At 30.2% G+C, this 18,474-nt stretch overlaps 5 protein-coding genes across 5 annotated transcripts; 3 read left to right on the top strand and 2 right to left on the bottom strand.

Annotated features, from left to right (window-relative positions):
* Window positions 1-923: 923 nt before the first annotated feature.
* Window positions 924-2,118, top strand: LOC111040108 (V-type proton ATPase subunit F). The gene is made up of 5 exons (XM_022323866.1): window positions 924-1,112; window positions 1,264-1,345; window positions 1,405-1,487; window positions 1,595-1,717; window positions 1,781-2,118. The coding sequence occupies exons 1-5, from the start codon at window positions 1,059-1,061 to the stop codon at window positions 1,805-1,807; spliced, it is 369 nt and encodes a 122-aa protein (XP_022179558.1). The 5' UTR covers window positions 924-1,058; the 3' UTR covers window positions 1,808-2,118.
* Window positions 2,119-4,203: 2,085 nt separating this feature from the next.
* Window positions 4,204-5,142, top strand: LOC111040105. Its single transcript, XM_022323863.1, has 3 exons — window positions 4,204-4,447; window positions 4,502-4,730; window positions 4,833-5,142. Exons 1-3 carry the CDS (start codon window positions 4,313-4,315, stop codon window positions 5,069-5,071), a joined length of 603 nt encoding a protein of 200 aa, XP_022179555.1. The 5' UTR covers window positions 4,204-4,312; the 3' UTR covers window positions 5,072-5,142.
* A 19-nt stretch (window positions 5,143-5,161) lies between these two features.
* LOC111040107 (60S ribosomal protein L35a) lies at window positions 5,162-6,210 on the bottom strand. Its single transcript, XM_022323865.1, is given in 3 exon segments — window positions 5,162-5,226; window positions 5,434-5,592; window positions 5,935-6,210. Coding segments are annotated over 3 exon segments (459 nt in total). The 3' UTR covers window positions 5,162-5,202.
* A 600-nt stretch (window positions 6,211-6,810) lies between these two features.
* On the top strand, window positions 6,811-12,461 carry LOC111040104 (ubiquitin carboxyl-terminal hydrolase 1). Its single transcript, XM_022323862.1, has 8 exons — window positions 6,811-7,155; window positions 7,704-7,853; window positions 9,568-9,812; window positions 9,881-10,086; window positions 10,156-10,466; window positions 10,536-10,799; window positions 10,871-11,051; window positions 11,127-12,461. The coding sequence occupies exons 2-8, from the start codon at window positions 7,715-7,717 to the stop codon at window positions 11,737-11,739; spliced, it is 1,959 nt and encodes a 652-aa protein (XP_022179554.1). The 5' UTR covers window positions 6,811-7,155; window positions 7,704-7,714; the 3' UTR covers window positions 11,740-12,461.
* A 1,456-nt stretch (window positions 12,462-13,917) lies between these two features.
* Window positions 13,918-14,888, bottom strand: LOC111040106 (DNA polymerase epsilon subunit 4). The gene is made up of 2 exons (XM_022323864.1): window positions 14,249-14,888; window positions 13,918-14,188 (listed from the first exon to the last, which is right to left on the bottom strand). Exons 1-2 carry the CDS (start codon window positions 14,690-14,692, stop codon window positions 14,045-14,047), a joined length of 588 nt encoding a protein of 195 aa, XP_022179556.1. The 5' UTR covers window positions 14,693-14,888; the 3' UTR covers window positions 13,918-14,044.
* Window positions 14,889-18,474: the final 3,586 nt, after the last annotated feature.

The following is an 18,474-nucleotide window of genomic DNA, read 5'->3' as shown; positions in this document are numbered from 1 at the left end:
TTATTTATTTTTTTTTTTTTTAGGGGGTTTTTTTTTTTTTTTTGATGAGCAGACCCCCCTCCCCTCATGATATACAATACGCAACATTACCTATCTGGTGGCTACTATTTTTATTTTGGTTATCCAGAAATAATGTTTAAAGTGTTAGGGGGCCTATAGGCATATCCCGATCATTCAAAATTTGTGAATGTCATTCATTATTGCATTGCTGCCTACTAATTCTGCCTCATATTTTTTTCACTTGACTGTTGATCGTAAAGAACTTACTAAATTTTTACTCTATGTTTCAGTTACACCACAGCTGAACAGTAGGTACAAAATATTAAGATAGGTAGTAATATTAAATTCAACGACCGTCGACCAAATTTGATATTTAGTTCCATAATTTTTCGTCGTACTGTAGTAGTATGTAATTCATGAACTAAGATATATACATATAGGTACTCTAGTTCGTGCTGTAACTGTATCAACCGAACTCCAAAGTACCAAACACATATAGATTCACTTGAATACTCTTAATATTGGAAAGCTAAAGTCATAGAAATATGAATAAAAATAAATAAATACATTTATTTATAATATGACTATGGCTGAGGTACAGATTATAATATTTCCGAACTCTGAAGTAGCCAACTGGCAGGTAGGTATACTAAATAGTAAATAGGTAATGACTATTAGTTTTATTACATATTAGCTAATAAGTAATAACGCGAATGCCGGTTTAGGTTTTATTAATCCGTGAAGTCCGGGCCCTGGGGGCGGCCTGGCAGGTAGGAAGTGGGTTGCACTAAGCAATGGTTAAATAAATATTCAAATATAGGTTTATTTAGTTCCGGCATTGGGCGGGCTCGGGTCCTTATCAATTATTCGGGATAAAAGATAAAACCATATGTTTTTCTGCTTTATCAGTATAAAAAATTAGTAGATGATAAGGGTGTTCTCTCTTTCACTCTCGAGTGTGAAACTGTGAAGTTACTCCAAATTGAGAAAATCGTCTGTTAACGAGTTTACAAGTTCACAATATTTATCTACCGAAATAACTAATATTCTAATTAAAAATGGCGATGCACTCAGCAGTTAAGGGTAAACTATTGGCTGTGATCGGAGACGAAGTAAGTATAGTCATGACAGTTGTTGCTGTGTAATTACACGATACACAAACGGGAGACCCGCCCTTTTTGGTCGATGAATGTGTATATTTTTTTCGATTTTGGACAGTTAAAAATTTTCACATACATTGACGTCTTGTTGTTTTCGTTTTAGGACACGTGTGTCGGTTTCTTGTTGGGTGGTGTCGGTGAAATAAACAAACACAGGCACTCGAATTTCATGGTTGTTGACAAAAGTAATATTATTATTGAAACGTAATGAAGCCGGTTTAATTGTATTTTCCTCGTTATTTAGATACAGCAATAATTGATATTGAAGAATGTTTCAAAGGGTTTGTCAAACGAGATGATATCGACATAATACTTATCAATCAAAATGTAAGCAATAGTAGTGCTCTTATCGACCTATTAACTATGTTTATATGTTTATGGTAGTGATGTCTTCAGATCAAATATGAAAAACATTTTTTTTAAATCATTAACAGGTAGCTGAAATGATTCGTCATGTAATTGAAGGACATACACAACCGATCCCAGCAGTCCTTGAAATTCCTTCCAAGGATCACCCGTATGACGCTAGTAAAGATTCAATTCTGCGTCGCGCCAAGGTAAGTACTGTGTCTGATTTTTCCATTTTACATTGGATGTCTAATTGTTTGGTTTTGTTTTAGGGAATGTTCAATCCAGAGGATGTATGAGACATCAATTTACCAAATTATTTTATCTTTTGTTTTTATTGTTAGTTTGGTCACATTTATTTTAACATTCCATTTCTAATTTCATTATTTATTATATATTCATAAATATCCAGAATAATGTTTATTAAAAATATTATATTGTTTATTAAGACAAAACAATAGTTATTATTAGAGTTGGTAAATTGAAGTGCCTTACATAATATGTATGGTCGTATTCTACAATGAAATCATAAAATAAAAATTGTATAATAGTAAAAAAAAATAAGGTGGACAATTACAGGTAATATTCAAAGATTGTTAATATCAAATTACCAAGTTGGTCAAATTTATTTTTCCTTAAAATCCTTTGTTACTATGTAAAATAAATCATCAAAGTCTATTAAATGCCAATGCACGTACAAAGTACAAATGAAAAAACTAGGATTTTGTATATTTTTGGTATCTATGCATTACTGTTAATAATAACATTACCTTACATCCAGATGACAGGTGCCAGAATAGTGTTACTTGTTGGTATAGGCGTATAGCAATTAATAAATGTATTTTGGTATGTATTAGTTGCTTTTTTAATGTTCCAGTGTACAACACTTACTATTTATAATTTTGGCAGTTAAATTAAAATGATTATAGTAATATTTGTACGACATAAGTTTTTAAGACATGAATATACATACAGTTTTTGATGTGAGTAATTTTCAACAAAGTAGGTGTTTTTGATTATATTTTCTCAGGCAGATCATAAAATGGTGCAAGTAATTTATTGAACAGTTACTGTTGTAATAACACTTATTTAATTGTTCAGCATTATTTTTTTGGTATACTATTAGTCTTGCATACTTGGTAAATTTGTGTTTGGTCTATGGTTACAGAACTGTTAATTTTAAAATATAACAAATCCTATGTGTTAATGTAAATAGTGTCTTATAGTAAATATTACGGTATTAGATTTATAATAGTAGGATTTATATAGAATAGAACAGATGTTTATAACAAAGACATTTTTTTGAAATGATTAATCATATAGCATGTAAATACAGACAAATAGTTAGCTCAGCACCTTGAAAAATGAAAACTAAATGTCTATGATACATACATATTTAATTTATAAAGTATATCATAGAAATGTATTATGATACAATTAAAATTATGATTATTGTTACTTATGAAATCGTCATTTAGATAGCTGTTGAGATTAAAAAGTCTATTAAAGTGTTAAAAAATTCTATCTTGTCAATCAGTGTCATAACGATTTAAAAACTATAGCTCAGTGATGCGACCAGGAGGGCGCTTAGACCTCACAAAAATATCCTTTATTGATTTAGTTTAAAACTCCATATGGATTATTTTAAATTAATAATTTTGTTGGGTGGTTTGTAGCTCCCTTTCCCCAGAATTTTGACCCTAGTTGAGCCAATAGTATAACTTCTAATAAGGCAGACAAATTGAGAAATATTCAAATACTTTTTAAATATTTTCAAAAACCCATAAAAATAACAATTGATTTTTGTAATAATTAACTTATAATTTAGAGGTCAATACTCAATGGTAATCAACTAAAATAATTTAAACTTCACCCTATATGCAGGAACCAATAGACAATAACATACTATAATTGTTTCTAAAAATGTGATTACCCTTCCAAATCAAATTTATAATTATGCCACTGAAATAATGTGACTTACTCTTATCTTCACATGGCATTATATTATAAATTAAAACAATAACCAGAACCAATATTGATAATGTATATAAAAGTTCATTCTAAATTCAAGTATTCCATATAAAAAAAGTATTTAAATACTACAACTCAAATGGTTTACAACATGGTCAATGATCAAATTAAACCTTTTGCATATGCTACTTTAATTATTGACAGTTATAACTTATTAAGGTTTCTTAAAGAAAAATCATTTTGGTTTTGGATGTCCAAATATTCAAAGGTGATGTGGGCTATGGTTAATTTGGGTCCAAATCTCTGTTAATAACTTTTAGGGTAGAGCTAAATTAGGCTTTATAAAATGTTTATAAACATAAATTGTAAATATCATAGTTCATAACAAACTCAGTTTTTTATGCATTTACATATTTTACAGTAAATAACTGTATATTATTGAATATTAAACTGTTAACCTTGGAATAATACTCAATAGTTTTGTTGTCAGAAGGGGGGGCTACCAAGGTACTAACACAAAATATTAGGATTTATGTATCTTTAGTATTTAATGTTTTTAATTGAAAACCAAAAGCATACATAAATTTGGACAATTTAATATTCAAATAAATAATAATAGTACCTATTTGTTGGTCATTACACTTTATCAGCCAGTACATGTGTATGTCAGGAAGTGCAAATTTTTGATAATTCCTTAAACATAAAATGATATAATTTAACCTACTTTAAGGCTAAATTTAATCTTGTTAAGTTCAAACCGCCCACACAATGAATGCGTCTCATCAGAAACTGTATAACAGTTTAAGCATTCGTTTCTGTGCTCTCAATGCAAAATGGAGTCTCTATATTTGGTGACATTACAGTTGATTATCTATGTCTGTTCAGCCAATGGCGGACCCATTAATGATGATCAAGAACTAAAACCATGTCCAAAAATCAAACCTTTCAACAAAGTCAACATAGATCAGGTAGTAATAACAATTTGAATGTCTAAAACTAGGTTACATAACAATCTGTTGCAGTTATTGGGAAAATGGTTTTTGGCTATAATGGTAATTGAATCAGAACATGAAGAGTTTGTTGAAGATGGAGTTTGCATTCATGGCGAACTTTTGAGATACAATAAAACAACGCTGAGACAAGTATGGAACATCGATAACCCACTATTAATTGGCGATCACAGTGCTGTAATTGAATTGCCAACAACAGAAAACGAAGTAGGAGTTTGGTCAATACAAAGTCCACTAGGAGGTACTCTAAATTAAATATTGACACTTGTTACAATAATATCATTGTCTATCTAAATCTGTTATTATTTGACGTGCCCATATCATAATTTACGATTTTTTTCAGGAGATATAACAGCAACTATTATTGATGCAGATCCTGATACACATTTAATTCTGGCGTTTTGTGGCAAAAAAGGATCAGACTCATTACACATGTGGACTGTAGTTGTAACACGTCAAAATGGAATTTCCGCACCAGAAACCTTAAGGTTGTCAGCCATTTTGGTCAAACATGGTTATAACCCAATGGCAAGTAAAATTATAAGTTGGAAAAATTGTCCGATTTACACAATGATACCATGAGTGTTTTAAAATATTCTGTGTAATCTTGACTAATTAATTAACAGAGAAATAAACAAAAATACAAAATAATACGATTTTTTTTATTTTTTATTTTTTTTTTAACTGAAAATTGTCAATTGTATTACAATAGCTTATATACGGGAAGGATACATCATCTGAAACAAAAACAAATAAATAATTGTTAGAAAATGGAATTCAAACTATGAAGGATGGGTCAAAATGTTTATAACTCAAATATAATAGTAATCATTTTACTAAAATGAATCTACAGAATTTAAAAAGCAGTTTTTAAAATTTTAATTAGAATATTTTAGGGTAAAAATTTGAGTTGTGACCATAATAGAAAAAAAAGAATTGCTTACAATCCTGACTCTGTGTCCCATTGCTTTAGCGGGAAGGTTGGTCTTGAACTTAGCTCGTACAGATCCAGTGGCACCATGAGGACGAGTCACTTTACCCCAGATAGCACGGACCTTAGACTTCTTCTTTGGGCGTCCAGGAACGGACACTAATCGCTTAGCCTAAAAACACAAATTCAATTATATTGTAATTAATTAAAATAAGTAAATTTTAATTTAATCGGTATGTGTACCAATAGTCTATCCACTAAGAAATGCATTTGTTTAAAATTTAGTTAAGAGGTGTTAAATTAGTAATTTGATATAAGACAGCTGTCCATAGGCTAAAATGAATTTTCTTATTAATAAATTCCAGATACTAAATTGTAAATTTAAGTACACAGAACTAAGTAAATCTAGAAGTGAGATCCTTTGTACAAAATAACATGACTTGTATGATTGGTACAGTATTATTATCATGAAAACTACAAATAGTACGTTAATATATAACCAAGTAATACATACCCTGTAGACATAAGCGACACGTTTTCCGACGTAAAACCAAGAGTCAGCCTTCGAATCACATCCGTCAACTTTGAGTAAGGCGGTGTTTTCGTGTTGGTTGCGGAGTCCACGACGGAAACCTGTGAACACTGCCCGGGAGTACAAACGTCCTTAAGGCCTCTTCTGGCGCCTTTTCTGTTTCACTACTTTCTTCTCTTTGTCGGCAGATTCGACAACTTTTTCAGTTTTGACCTTTGCGGCCGATTTACTGGCTTTTTTGGCGGACGCCTCCGGCATCTATAACAAAACGGAAGTTTAGAAATTTAATCCGATTCGATCCTTCAATTTGGCGAGTGTTCCGCGATTAGTTTCATAACAACAGCCCCAGCGGGAGATACAGGGCTGATATTTGAAAACTTAATGCGAATTTGAAACGAAAAAACATACCTTTGAAGAGCGTTGAAACGTTGATGAAAAACAATTCGGTCGACGTAAATGGCGAACAGCAGTCACTAGAAAGAGGAATTATCACACGGTAAACAAATACACTATAACCTGAAAACGACTCGTGTCTCGGGTGGTGGTGGGGGGCGAAAGACCGTATGCCACGGCGCCATGGAAGAATAAAATACAGTGATAAGCGCCGCCCGACCGATGTTTAAATATCTGCTTGCTCGGGCAATTCGAGAAAATTTAGAAACTGCAATTTTTAAAGCTTCCTCCCAACTATCCAAGTCCAAGATGATCCTTATAACATTTTTATAGATCTTGACCGTGGCTACCGGTCATAAAATTGAATTAACTTGCAGATCCAGTACGCCGTTCGGGAAATTCGGGAAATCTCTGGAAGGTTTTTCCTCCAGAGGTGGTATCCCCGCCGGCCGAGCGCCCGCACGCACCAATACTGTCGGTGTTGTGTAACAACTGTGTAAGTACAAAGTTGTGTTAACACGACAAAATGGTGGACCAGCCCATGTCTTCGGTTCGCCCGTGATAATCATAATCGTCTCGTACTTTCGCCGACCGGCCGACTGTCGATGGTGCACAGTGGAGCCGACACTCGCTAGGAAACCGAGAAAAGTGACTTCAGGAAAAAAAGAACTCTAGTGCCGATCTCCGTCCGCCAAACGCGACTGAACTCTAAACGCCCTCTCACGGTTTTGGTTCGGTGACATTCGAAAACGATCACTGACTTCTTCTATGCACACACGTCATTTCCATGAAATCTCCTATGTCCGATTGGTGAGTGTAACCGTCTACGGCGATATTGTCGCTGTCACGTTAACATTTAACAGTTGTAATTGTGTACTCTGCATCGGTGGTCGTTAAAATACTATCATCTCACCCACCCTTCTGAATACCACTTAACAAGTCTGTGTGACTCCGACTTCCTGTCTCATCGGCCGAATCTGGTGTCGCTACTGAACCATTAGTAGTTGTCTGTAATACCGATTGTGCCTGACACAGAGTTTGATTTCTACAAGCTGATTACGCTCTCTGTACTTATTGTTTGAATTTATGATATTATTGGGTCTTAAAATTAACTGTAATTGAACTTGAAGTATACTTATAGTCTTATAAATAAATGGATCTTGCTTAAGAATTAAACCTTAAAGAAGAAATTGCAACCTGTTTTTAAATTATTGCTTATGTTTAGATAATAGATACCTACCTGTTGAAAATGTTTTTACTTTGATTAAATCTGAGTTCAGGATATATTTGTTTAACTGTTTTTCACTCTAGTTTAGTACTATAATTGGCTAATAGATTGTAATTATTATTTATTTTAGGGTTAAGAAAAATGACAGTTTTATCGTCAGCAGAGACAGCTGAACAGCCACCACGCAAGAAGTTGTGTTTATCAGCATCCAGGCAACTACAATCTAAATCCTATGCACTCTCCCAACTTAACCCGATGGCATCACCTCTTGACCAGCCTGGTAACTGAAGTTTTCAATTTTTCCAATCAAGTTCTGTTAATTTAAAAGTTTTTAATTGCAATACATTGCTATTTTCTATATCAAAATTGTTCGTGATTAAATAATTGATCTAAGTTGTTAATAATTGCTGTTTATTAAGTCTTTATTATTATACATTTTCAATATGGAACCAGACTTCGAAAGCCACGTTATGTGGTATTTATTGGGTTACAGTTTTCTAATGTTTACTGTTCCTTTTATTGGATATTTTTCTATGAAATATTTTCTCGGGCAAGTTTTAAATATTCAAGGATATAGAGTTATTGCTATATCCGTTATTTTTGCTGTTATTATTGTACAATTAATTATTTATAGTTATGTAAAACAAGCATTTAATGAACCTGTCGATACAGTTGATGATAATAATGAGGATCATGAAGATGAAAAAGAGGTTAACACTGACAAAAAGGATCAATAGTTATACAATTTTTTTTTAACTTAGTATTTTCTGCGTTTCTTTTATTTTAGTGATAATAAGCTAGTTGTAAAATTATTGCATATAGATTTTAAGCATTCCTTATAATCTTCATTATTATAATCTAATTTAACATACTTTATAATTTACATTCCAATATTATTTATTATTATTAATAATTTATAATAGTGTTATCTATCTATGAACAATTTACCTTATAATTTTATAGATTGGCTGGTAAATATTTTAATTTTAAATGAATAAATAAATATATTGTTTACCCCATTTAGTATTTTTTTTTTATCTTTATACACATTCTGTTAAGAAAAATATTGAATAGAAAAATCCTATAAAAAAAATCTTAATATCTATACTTATATATAGTACATCAATCTTATAATTAACTTAAATTTATCTAAATAGGTTATTGATATTTAGTCTAGACATGGCTTAATAAAATTAAGAAGTTGATATAATACATTGTCATGTAGTTAGTTATTGGGTTTAGTATCTTGGATATGTATTCAAGTATAATGATGGTACATATTAATATTATGAAAAGTCATTATTTTATTATCAATACGTAACTAATTTATTACTTTAAAAAGTAAAAAGATATTATTAAATAAGTAAAATAAATAACTAGGTTTTCATACATATTAAAGTTTTCTAACATAAATAGAATTTTTCTTACTACTTTTTTAATATTTTATTCATTTGATGTATTAGTTTTGCATTTTATAAGATATGTACTAATTATTACTTTAATATTTATTGGAGTTGATTCATCTCCAATGTATAATATATACGTGTTACATATAAAATGTGTTATTAGAGGGAAGGATGGATGACATGACAGTTATTTTAAATCAGGTGATATGTTTTAAATCTTTAATTCAAAACAATTTTTATATACGTTTATTTAAGTCTTCTTCGATTATAATATTTATACACAATTTAATATTCATTCTGTTTTTAGTTGATATTTTCTGTTTGTTTTTGTATATGAAATCCTGTTTTTAATTTGATTATATTTTAATATTTTAATCTGGGGTAAATTTAAATTAAATAAAAATACATTAACTGTGCAAGGGTTTTAAACAATAAAAATGTGTTGTTTGTGTTGAGTAATTAATTAGTTTGTTTACATTAATGATATCATACTTAGAGTTATATGTGTTATGAAATGTATACTGTATAATTGCTTTTAAAAATAGGTTGTCTAGTAGACAATTTATAACATTTTAATTTTCTTTAAAGTTATCCGGCATATCAAGCAACAGCAACAGCTGCAGCAGCAGCAACAGCAGCAGCAAATAAACTGTTCTTGTGACAATGAAAGTAATGGGTCCCCTGGTGTGGCAACTTTATGTAATCTTGGTAACACCTGTTTTCTAAACAGTGTTTTATACACGTTGAGATTCGCACCTTCATTTTTGCACAATCTTCATCATCTTATCACTGAGTTACAAGAGATCACTGGTCGGTCAACAAATGGACTCAAAGTACTATATACAAGCAAATAAGTTAATTATTATGTTTTCTTATGTAATTTTTTTAAATTTTTCCATAGGGAAAATGTTCTTCTCTGGGCAGAAGTACAAGTTCAGTCAGCAGCAAAATGTGGAACTTTCAATCATCATTAAACGTTAGTATGAACGATCTAAAAATCATACAAGTTACTGAACGTCTTCATCAAGTATTTGAAGCGTTACATAATTGTGAGCTCAAAGACAGTTCAGATCCATATCAACCTGAAGTCTTTTTGCAATCATTAAGGTATATATTAGATGACATATTTTTATAAATATTGTTATTTTTAATTCTATTTTAATGTTGTGTAAATAGAGATGTCAATCCAATTTTTGAGGGAAACCAACAACACGACGCCCATGAACTACTTGTCTGCTTGTTAGATAATATCAGAGAGGGGTGTAAATTAGTCATGCAGCATTCTGCTCAAGTGAATTGTTTCGTTGCACCTGCTCCAGTCATTCAACCTGTTGCACCCAATAAATTGAAAAAATTTTCTGGACAAGTGCGAAAGTCTTTAAAAATTGCATCCAGTAGTAAAACACGACCAGTCAATGGCATTCTCCCGCCCAGTGTTAATATTGCTAGTGATAAGGTGGCTTTACCCGAAAATGACAATTTTGCTGGTACATATTTTGATAGTAAAAAATCATAATAAAAAAGTTTTAAAGAATTTACCACTAGATTTTTTTTAGATGACAAACAATTGTATGTAGTAAATGGAACTATAAATGCTGTCCAATCTGATGAAAATGAAAGTATTCCTAGTGGCAGCAGTAGTAGCAGTAGTAGTAGTACATCAATGTTTGATGATTTCCAAGGCGTTTCCCTGCTTCGCACTACTTGTTTAGAATGTGAATTTGTTACAGAACGGAAAGAGAGTTTTTGTGACATCTGTGTTCCTATAAATGGTTTAACCAATGGAGACATATCACCCGAAAATGAATTCAACCCTTATGGTTAGTTGTTTATTCTTCATTAACTTAATTATTTTAATTATTGTTTAGCATATTATGTATATTTGTTTTAGATTATGATAGTGTAAACAAATTGTATCATTCTGCGATTGTGACTGAAGAATATTTACAAGATACTGACAAATATTGGTGTGAACAGTGCTGTAGATATAATGAAGCCAAACGAAGTGTTGGATATGAAAGTTTACCTCGATTGCTGACATTACATTTAAAACGATTTTGCACCAACTATAGGTAATAATTCACATTTATTCAAACAATAGTACCCTACCTATGTATAAAATTATTAATTAATAAATTAATTTTTAGAGCTGTTGTGTCAAAAGTGAATGAACACATGCCAACTCCCTTGACATTAGAGTGTTTTTGTGAGGAGTGTTTATCTCTCAATTCACAACAACAAACTCGAGCTCATAGTTACCAGCTGTATGCCATAATAATGCATTTGGGTGCTACAATTGCCTCTGGGCATTATGTCGCTTATGTTAAGGCTCAGGACAACCTTGACGAGTATATCAACTGTCCTCGTGATCGACGCAAGACTGGAAGCCTTTCCGTCACACCCAATGGTACATTGCCAGCAAATTATAAAAAATCATCAATATCAAATGGTCTTTTTCGATTTCTAAAAATATCTTCAAAAACATCATCTTCTGGTGCTCCTAATAGTCAGTCAAGTGATTCAATTGATTCAGGAAAAGTTTCTTCGATTGGTCGATGGTGCCGTAGCTTAGAATGTTGTGGAGTAAGAATATTAGATAATTCAGAAGGCGGAGATAGCGTGTGGTTAGAGTGTGATGATGAAACAGTAAGAACAATGTCGGTTGCACAATTAACACAAATTTTAGAATCCAAATCATCAAAGAACTCAGCATTAACTCCATATTTATTATTTTATGTTAAAGTGAATCACAGCGAATAACTCATTATTTATATTCATATGAATAAACTATGGTAGTGTTCATTTGGTGACAAATAATAAATCAGAACTTTTAAGTGTTGGCACCCTTACCAAAGACTAATATTTAAGTGCACATTGTCACTACAACTTTTAATGTTTTAAAGTTAGTTATACAAGAATATTCAAACAATTTTATTATTAAAATTATCTAATATAATCTATCTCCACAAAATATACTATTAGCTAATTTAAATTTGAATAATATACGATTATCATAAATACTAAACTATACTCTCAACTTAAAGCAATAATTTATAAATATTGTATTCAATTTTATTTTTAAAGACATTGTCGACATTGATGAATGTATTATTGTAAAATATTATTTAGCAGTACAACAGTTGGCATTCTATTAATCTTTGTTGATCAAAGTGATGGTATTACTGATTATTATAATTACTGAAGCAATAAAAAGTATTTTAAAACTTGGAGTACAGTTTACAACTAAAGTTTAAAATAACTGATAAATGTTAGACATATTATTAAATATTTAATATATTATGACAATTATTAGAGAATAGTAATAACAATCATTATCCAATGAGTGTGTAAATCATTCAATTTATTTGTGTGCCAAATTATAAAATACTTTTTGTTCTTTTAAAGTGTTAAAAGAAAATAACGGCTGTGGTTAATGTTGACGTGAATAATTTAGATATTTTGTATTTATTTTATATTTAAATTATTTTGATTAAAAAAATTATAAGGTTTCACAAAAAATTAATTTTATAAACTGAACTTTATAGAACTGTCCTCAAGTCTTACATTTTTTATTATATTATACAGTCTTTTAGCTAGCTGTGTAAATGTGTATTCTAGAGTGAATTGTTCTAGTATACGTTAGGATAGGTTAATAGATAAATGTTTCATGATACGTAATAATCACTTATAAACTAGTAAAATTTTTAAACTATGTATTGTGAAAGTTACAAAATTAATTTTGTGATTATCACAGTAATAAATCATGGCTGTAACAAACTAGTTTGATATGATTATTATTATAGATTTCAATTAATATATCTTCCATATAAGTCGTACGGTTTTCAAAAGTATAATATATTGTGTTGCATTATTTAAAAATTAATTTAATTTTTATTAATTTTGTCATTTATAAGACTAAAAATTTGATGAATATTGGATTATTGTATGTCAAATATTTATTTTTTTGTATATTTAATTGTATTTTAGTGGTACTTTTTTTTAAGTTTTTAATCATTGATGTGAAACCTTATGATTTATTATTTGCTTTTTATAAATGTGATATGTTTGTTACTTTAGACTGTTAGATTCAAATTAAGTATTAGTAATTCCCCACTAAACTAAATTTAAAACTAATTTATAATACTGCACAACTACTATAACTTAAGAAATAAATGTATAATAAATAATATTTAAAGACCATTTTAAATACAAAGTTACATAAACTGTTGGCGAATTATGGTGGTCAAAGTTCTACAAGTTTTTTTTATTTGAAATTTACTATCTTATAATAATTATAATTGCATATAAAAATATATGCTAATCATTTTACTCTCAAGATAGATACATAATGTTAAGTTAGAATACTTGATATTTCTAAATAAATCATAAAACTGTATTTAAATATTGTAAATATAAAATATGTCATGCAAAATTGCAAAAATTGAAATGTCATAGTGCTCTGATAAATGCGTCCTCAATGTTATAATTGGTATTTACATATTTTTGGTTTTATACAATAATTGTATTACAGAACTCATCATTTTTTGTCTTCCTTAAATATAATTGGCTCAAGTATTTTTTTGTTTTCTACTCTCAAATCTCATTTCCGTGTACCTATATCTATGCTTGTATTATAAAATATATTTATTTTAATTTGGATATAATTGATTATGTACCTATATTTATTTTTATTGTCGCATATTGTTATGGCTTAAAATTGTGATTAAAACAAAATTATTTCTGTTTACCTATGTGCAGTGTTGTGTTTTTATTTATTTGTTGTACTTATATAAAATATACATTATGTCTAAAAAAATTGTCGAAGGCTAAATCTTTTAAAAATAAATAATAATACATACTTTCAGATTTAGAAACTAAATCTGTAGCATGTTAACTTAATTTCTGACCAATTAAAAATTCTCACATCGTCGCTGTGCATATTTGGTCAGTGTTAAGTGTTAGTCATTTTATTATTCTAAACAAATCAATATTAAATGTATAATACATTATTATATTACAAAATGTAAAAAGGGTAAAAAAAATTGTGAGCATAATCCAAATGGTTTTACCAATCTAATGTACCTTCTAAGAACTCAAACGGTACATTGTCTTCGATCACCGTTTCGATATGCTTCTTTTGCAAAGTTTTCTTGTTGCTGGCCATCATTGCTTTGTGACATTGTTGTGCCAAAATCCCAACAAATTGCTCCTGCAGAACAAACGAGGAATGCGAATTATAGAGTTTTTCAGTGTCAGTTCAATAGCTTACCGTCGCCTTAGTGACCAGGAATACTGCTTCGCCTGCCACTATATTGACGTCGGGGTCCATTTTCATGATCAGCTTCACTCGGCCGGGCGGCAATCCCTTGTGTACATCTTTCGTCTTGGCGCCCGGGGAATCCTCTTTCCGGGATCCAGTCGACTGGTCGGGGTCGGTATCCGCCGGTGGATCGTCAGCTGTAAGTCCATCTTCGTCATCCGAATCGTCGGTGTGATACTCGATACTGTTAACAAGTGGTTCGTCGCCAATACCGTCCGTCGACGACGCGGCGGGGTTTTCTTCGACAGGTGGTCTGCGGTCTTCTTCACGTATTTCCTCTAAAATCTCGGTCAAGATGTCGTCTTCGTCGACTGTGCTCTCGGGAAAATTCAGCTTCACCGACATCGGCTCACTGTCAAACAAGTTCGGTGAGTCATCTTCCATTGTTTTCATTCACCCCGGAAATTTGTGTTACAAAACGAAAATGTTTTTAAAAGCGAATCGTCTGGTGAAGACTAATAACCCGAAAAAATATAATTAAATGATAATCACATAATAACAATCACAACAATGTCCACTTTACCCGTGAGTTTCCACGGTCGAGTTAAATTTGAAATTTCGGCGATTTCGTGTCGTCGTCTCAAACTCTTTATAATAATATAGTTTCAACATTATTCGAGTCTTCGATAGCCTGCTTTATTATCGTGTTCGAAGATAACACATTTTTGGCGGGTAAAATTATAACCTCAAAATGATTAAATTGTCTGAAAAAGTTAAGTGCACAATGAGTTGTCGGACGAAAGACAGCGCGGCGAATTTTTATTGATCCGGTTACGTCTTCATAGTTAATTTATCTGCCCGCTACTTGGAGCTGAGAAATCACATTAGAATATGACTAAGAAGGTCCCCGCATCGGTGGCAGTAAAATGAATCCAGACACAATTTACAGCCACCGCTCCAGTGGGTGTGGACCTTAATAAGTCTGTAAAAAATGAATTTAATCAAATGCTCGACATGGTAAGTGTTGTTAACTCTATTAAATTCACCTACAATATGTAAAATTATTTTCTTACAATAGGTCAGGACGCCAAGTACATACAATACAACCACAAACACAAAAGGTAAGGAGACAAATGATTAAGAAAACTATTCTACTTTTTAGAATTATATATACCTACCTACCCATAGACTTTAATTAGATTAAACTTGGTCTCATGCAAAAATGTATTTCAAACAAAGTCTACAGACTACAAGTGTTCCCTGCTTGATGCACGCAAGCAATGCTGAATGCAGACATGCAGTAAAACTATATTGTAAATTTGTACTATTATAGTCCTCCCATATAATATATTTTTTAAATGATATATGCTTAATACCAACTTGGTCCTTTGAATAGAATATATTTTGTCACACCACGCACATCAACACCAAATAGACAAATAGACACGATAGCTAATTGATGTTTTATTGCACTAATGGATCGAAAATTCATAGGTACATAATATTTTAGGTTATAAATTATAATACAATTTGTACTATTGAAGAGTTGAGTATAGGTATACAGGTTGCTTAAATTTTAAGCCTATAGGCTTTAACAGATTTAAAATTAGGTATACATTTTACATTTACTATAATAATGTTTATGTACACACGGTAACCGGTTAAACGTAAGACACTTATTATTTTAAAAACTATATTTTAAATGTATTAGCTTTTTTTATGCAACATACGTTTTTTTAATTCTTTATTCCAAGGCAGAATATTTTTTGGAGTACATCAAAGTATAAAAATTGAATCATTGACGAGTATTTCATGTATCATGTGTTATAATTTGTAAGTATTTAAATACAAATACTAATTAGAGTTTAGTATAACAACGTGGAGTGGAACAGTGCCTCCCTAAAAAAAATGTTTGTCTACTAATCTAGGTACTCCTTAAAACATTAAATACCTATTTACTTTTAAGTTATAACTAATAAACTATTTGTACAAAATTTGATTTTCATAGATCAGAATAAGTATTCCAAATAATACTTTGCTTCAGAATATGAAATTAAAAATGAGTAAAACATAAAAAAAGATAACGTTATAAAATATTATTTTTCCAAAAATGTGATTTGTAGCTATTACCTATTTCAAATTATGAAAAAAACAAATTACAAAAACGATATTGACTTATAAAATGAGTGTCTTACATTAAGTGGATCTCTACCCCCTAGAATTATAAATGCATAATATACCTTATCTTATATTATAACAAACCTTATAAATTTATGGTACATTAATATGATGTACATAGGTACATCATATTAATAATGTATTCTAATTTTGTATTCAAGTAATGACTGTAGCCTGTAGAGTGTAGGTACAGCGAGAATAGACAGAAAATAATTTACATTTATAAGCTTCAAGTCGAAAATATTACTATTGTGAATGCGTGTACCACAATACGTAAGTGGCAGTGTAGTCTATTTATGATATACAATAATTGAATTCTTGCTTTTTGATTTTAGAATCTATAGTCTATTGTGTATTTTTTTTTTATTGATCTTAAGCATTTGCAACTTTCTATGGCCATTACCATTTAGGGGGGGGGGGAGTTATGGTTGTTTGACGAACATGTGTATGTGATGAGGCCTGGATTCGTCACTAAAATCAAGGGTGGTCATCCATCCAGGAGCTAGCGTCGCCGGCTGATGCTTGACCTCAGAACACATTGATGACTGAGGCGAACCACCGAGTCACACTAGGCCCAAAATCTATGCTTTTTATTTTATTTTTTTTTTATTTTAAATATATTCAATCTGTTTACAATAACAAACAATAAGTAATAAGGATAACAAATTATTTACAAAGACATGAATAACATGAAGAGGAGACCATTCATTAACAGAACCTCAGATAAATCAATGCTTTTACAAACAAATATAAGATATTATTTTGTATGTCTTGAGTATTTTGACCAATGTGCGGCGCTGGGTAGGCAATTTGAAATCATTGTTTTAATGTCAATATGAAAATATTTCTTTTATCTATGATATATAAATAATAAAAATATTCTTCGAATAAATAATAGTAAAATAATTTCAATATTTACGTTAAAAATTATATTAATAAAAAATATTAATATTCACGAGATGATTATAACTAATCCCATATTAGTAAATTATTGGTACCTACTTGATATAATTTGTATTCCTTTCAGTTTTTAATCTAAAAATATAGGTACCTAAAAAATATGTTGGTTGACTGAATAATTTTAAGTGAAGTATTTGTTTTAATCCAAATATTGTAATTATTACAAATACATGACCTTAATTTAATCAGTGTATTTCAATAAATATTAAATAGTTTGAAATGATAATTATAATAATTAACTTACTTGATTTAAAAACTGAGTGCGAATGATACTAATAAGTTATAGATAATTAACTTTCATAATATTTTATTATATTCTCTACCTTAATGGGAATTGGAAAAATTGTACAAATTATGTTATAAGCAGACACTGGTAGATGAAGAGCGTTGCTCTCTGGACTTAATCGTTGCCCCCTAACTAATACTAAATGTATGTATGTAGTGGCATGTTATGGTTAATTAGATATACATTTTATTTGCCCCCCTCCCTAAAATTTGGTTTGCCCTATCTAAAGATTTGGTCTGGCTACAGGCCTGGTTTTATTCCACCTTGTATATATTATACATTCATATATATATTTATACATAGGTAATTGTTGTATACTATGGGTATATTTTTGCAACAAATTTTGGTTTAATATTCTGGAAATTTCAAATTCATTATAGTAATTGGGTAAACCGTTCACATTTTTTTGAATATAAGAAAATACTACAAGCTTTCGTATTAATATATTATAGATGCATATGAATCTATTATTTTAATTTTATGATAATAAATCATGTAGTTCTGTTATAATCATATTGTACCCATGGTTGTATGATCTGAAATCGATATTTGGGAGTAAATTTCATTCTCAAAGCATAATAATTAATAAGTTTTAACCACTGCGCCCCTTTTTGAGTACAATATAATATCGTATAATATGTGTACATATGTCAGGTATTCACATTTGTATAGGAGTTTGGTCTTATTATTAAATTTAAAAAATGAATTTAATACAATTTTCGGTGATTGTGAGAAATTATAATTATGAACAAATTTATTTATATTTAATTATTATATATACTTGAGATATTTACTATATAATTATATAGTA

Source organism: Myzus persicae, unplaced genomic scaffold (genome assembly GCF_001856785.1).
Source record: "Myzus persicae strain clone G006 unplaced genomic scaffold, MPER_G0061.0, whole genome shotgun sequence".
NCBI lineage: Eukaryota > Metazoa > Arthropoda > Insecta > Hemiptera > Aphididae > Myzus > Myzus persicae.
This window is presented reverse-complemented; position numbering and strand designations above follow the sequence as displayed.

Bases quoted from the DNA above. Each gene is read 5' to 3' on its own strand.
- LOC111040108 (XM_022323866.1), top strand. From the start codon at position 1,059: ATGGCGATGCACTCAGCAGTTAAGGGTAAACTATTGGCTGTGATCGGA. The intron at 1,113-1,263 runs GTAAGTATAGTC...TTTTCGTTTTAG, and splicing joins TGGCTGTGATCGGAGACGAA to GACACGTGTGTCGGTTTCTT. The intron at 1,346-1,404 runs GTAATATTATTA...CTCGTTATTTAG, and splicing joins TTTCATGGTTGTTGACAAAA to ATACAGCAATAATTGATATT.
- LOC111040105 (XM_022323863.1), top strand. From the start codon at position 4,313: ATGGAGTCTCTATATTTGGTGACATTACAGTTGATTATCTATGTCTGT. The intron at 4,448-4,501 runs GTAGTAATAACA...AATCTGTTGCAG, and splicing joins ACAAAGTCAACATAGATCAG to TTATTGGGAAAATGGTTTTT. The intron at 4,731-4,832 runs GTACTCTAAATT...GATTTTTTTCAG, and splicing joins AATACAAAGTCCACTAGGAG to GAGATATAACAGCAACTATT.
- LOC111040104 (XM_022323862.1), top strand. From the start codon at position 7,715: ATGACAGTTTTATCGTCAGCAGAGACAGCTGAACAGCCACCACGCAAG. The intron at 7,854-9,567 runs GTAACTGAAGTT...TTTTCTTTAAAG, and splicing joins ATCACCTCTTGACCAGCCTG to TTATCCGGCATATCAAGCAA. The intron at 11,052-11,126 runs GTAATAATTCAC...ATTAATTTTTAG, and splicing joins CGATTTTGCACCAACTATAG to AGCTGTTGTGTCAAAAGTGA.
- LOC111040106 (XM_022323864.1), bottom strand. From the start codon at position 14,692: ATGAAAACAATGGAAGATGACTCACCGAACTTGTTTGACAGTGAGCCG. The intron at 14,189-14,248 runs GTAAGCTATTGA...TTTGTTCTGCAG, and splicing joins TCCTGGTCACTAAGGCGACG to GAGCAATTTGTTGGGATTTT.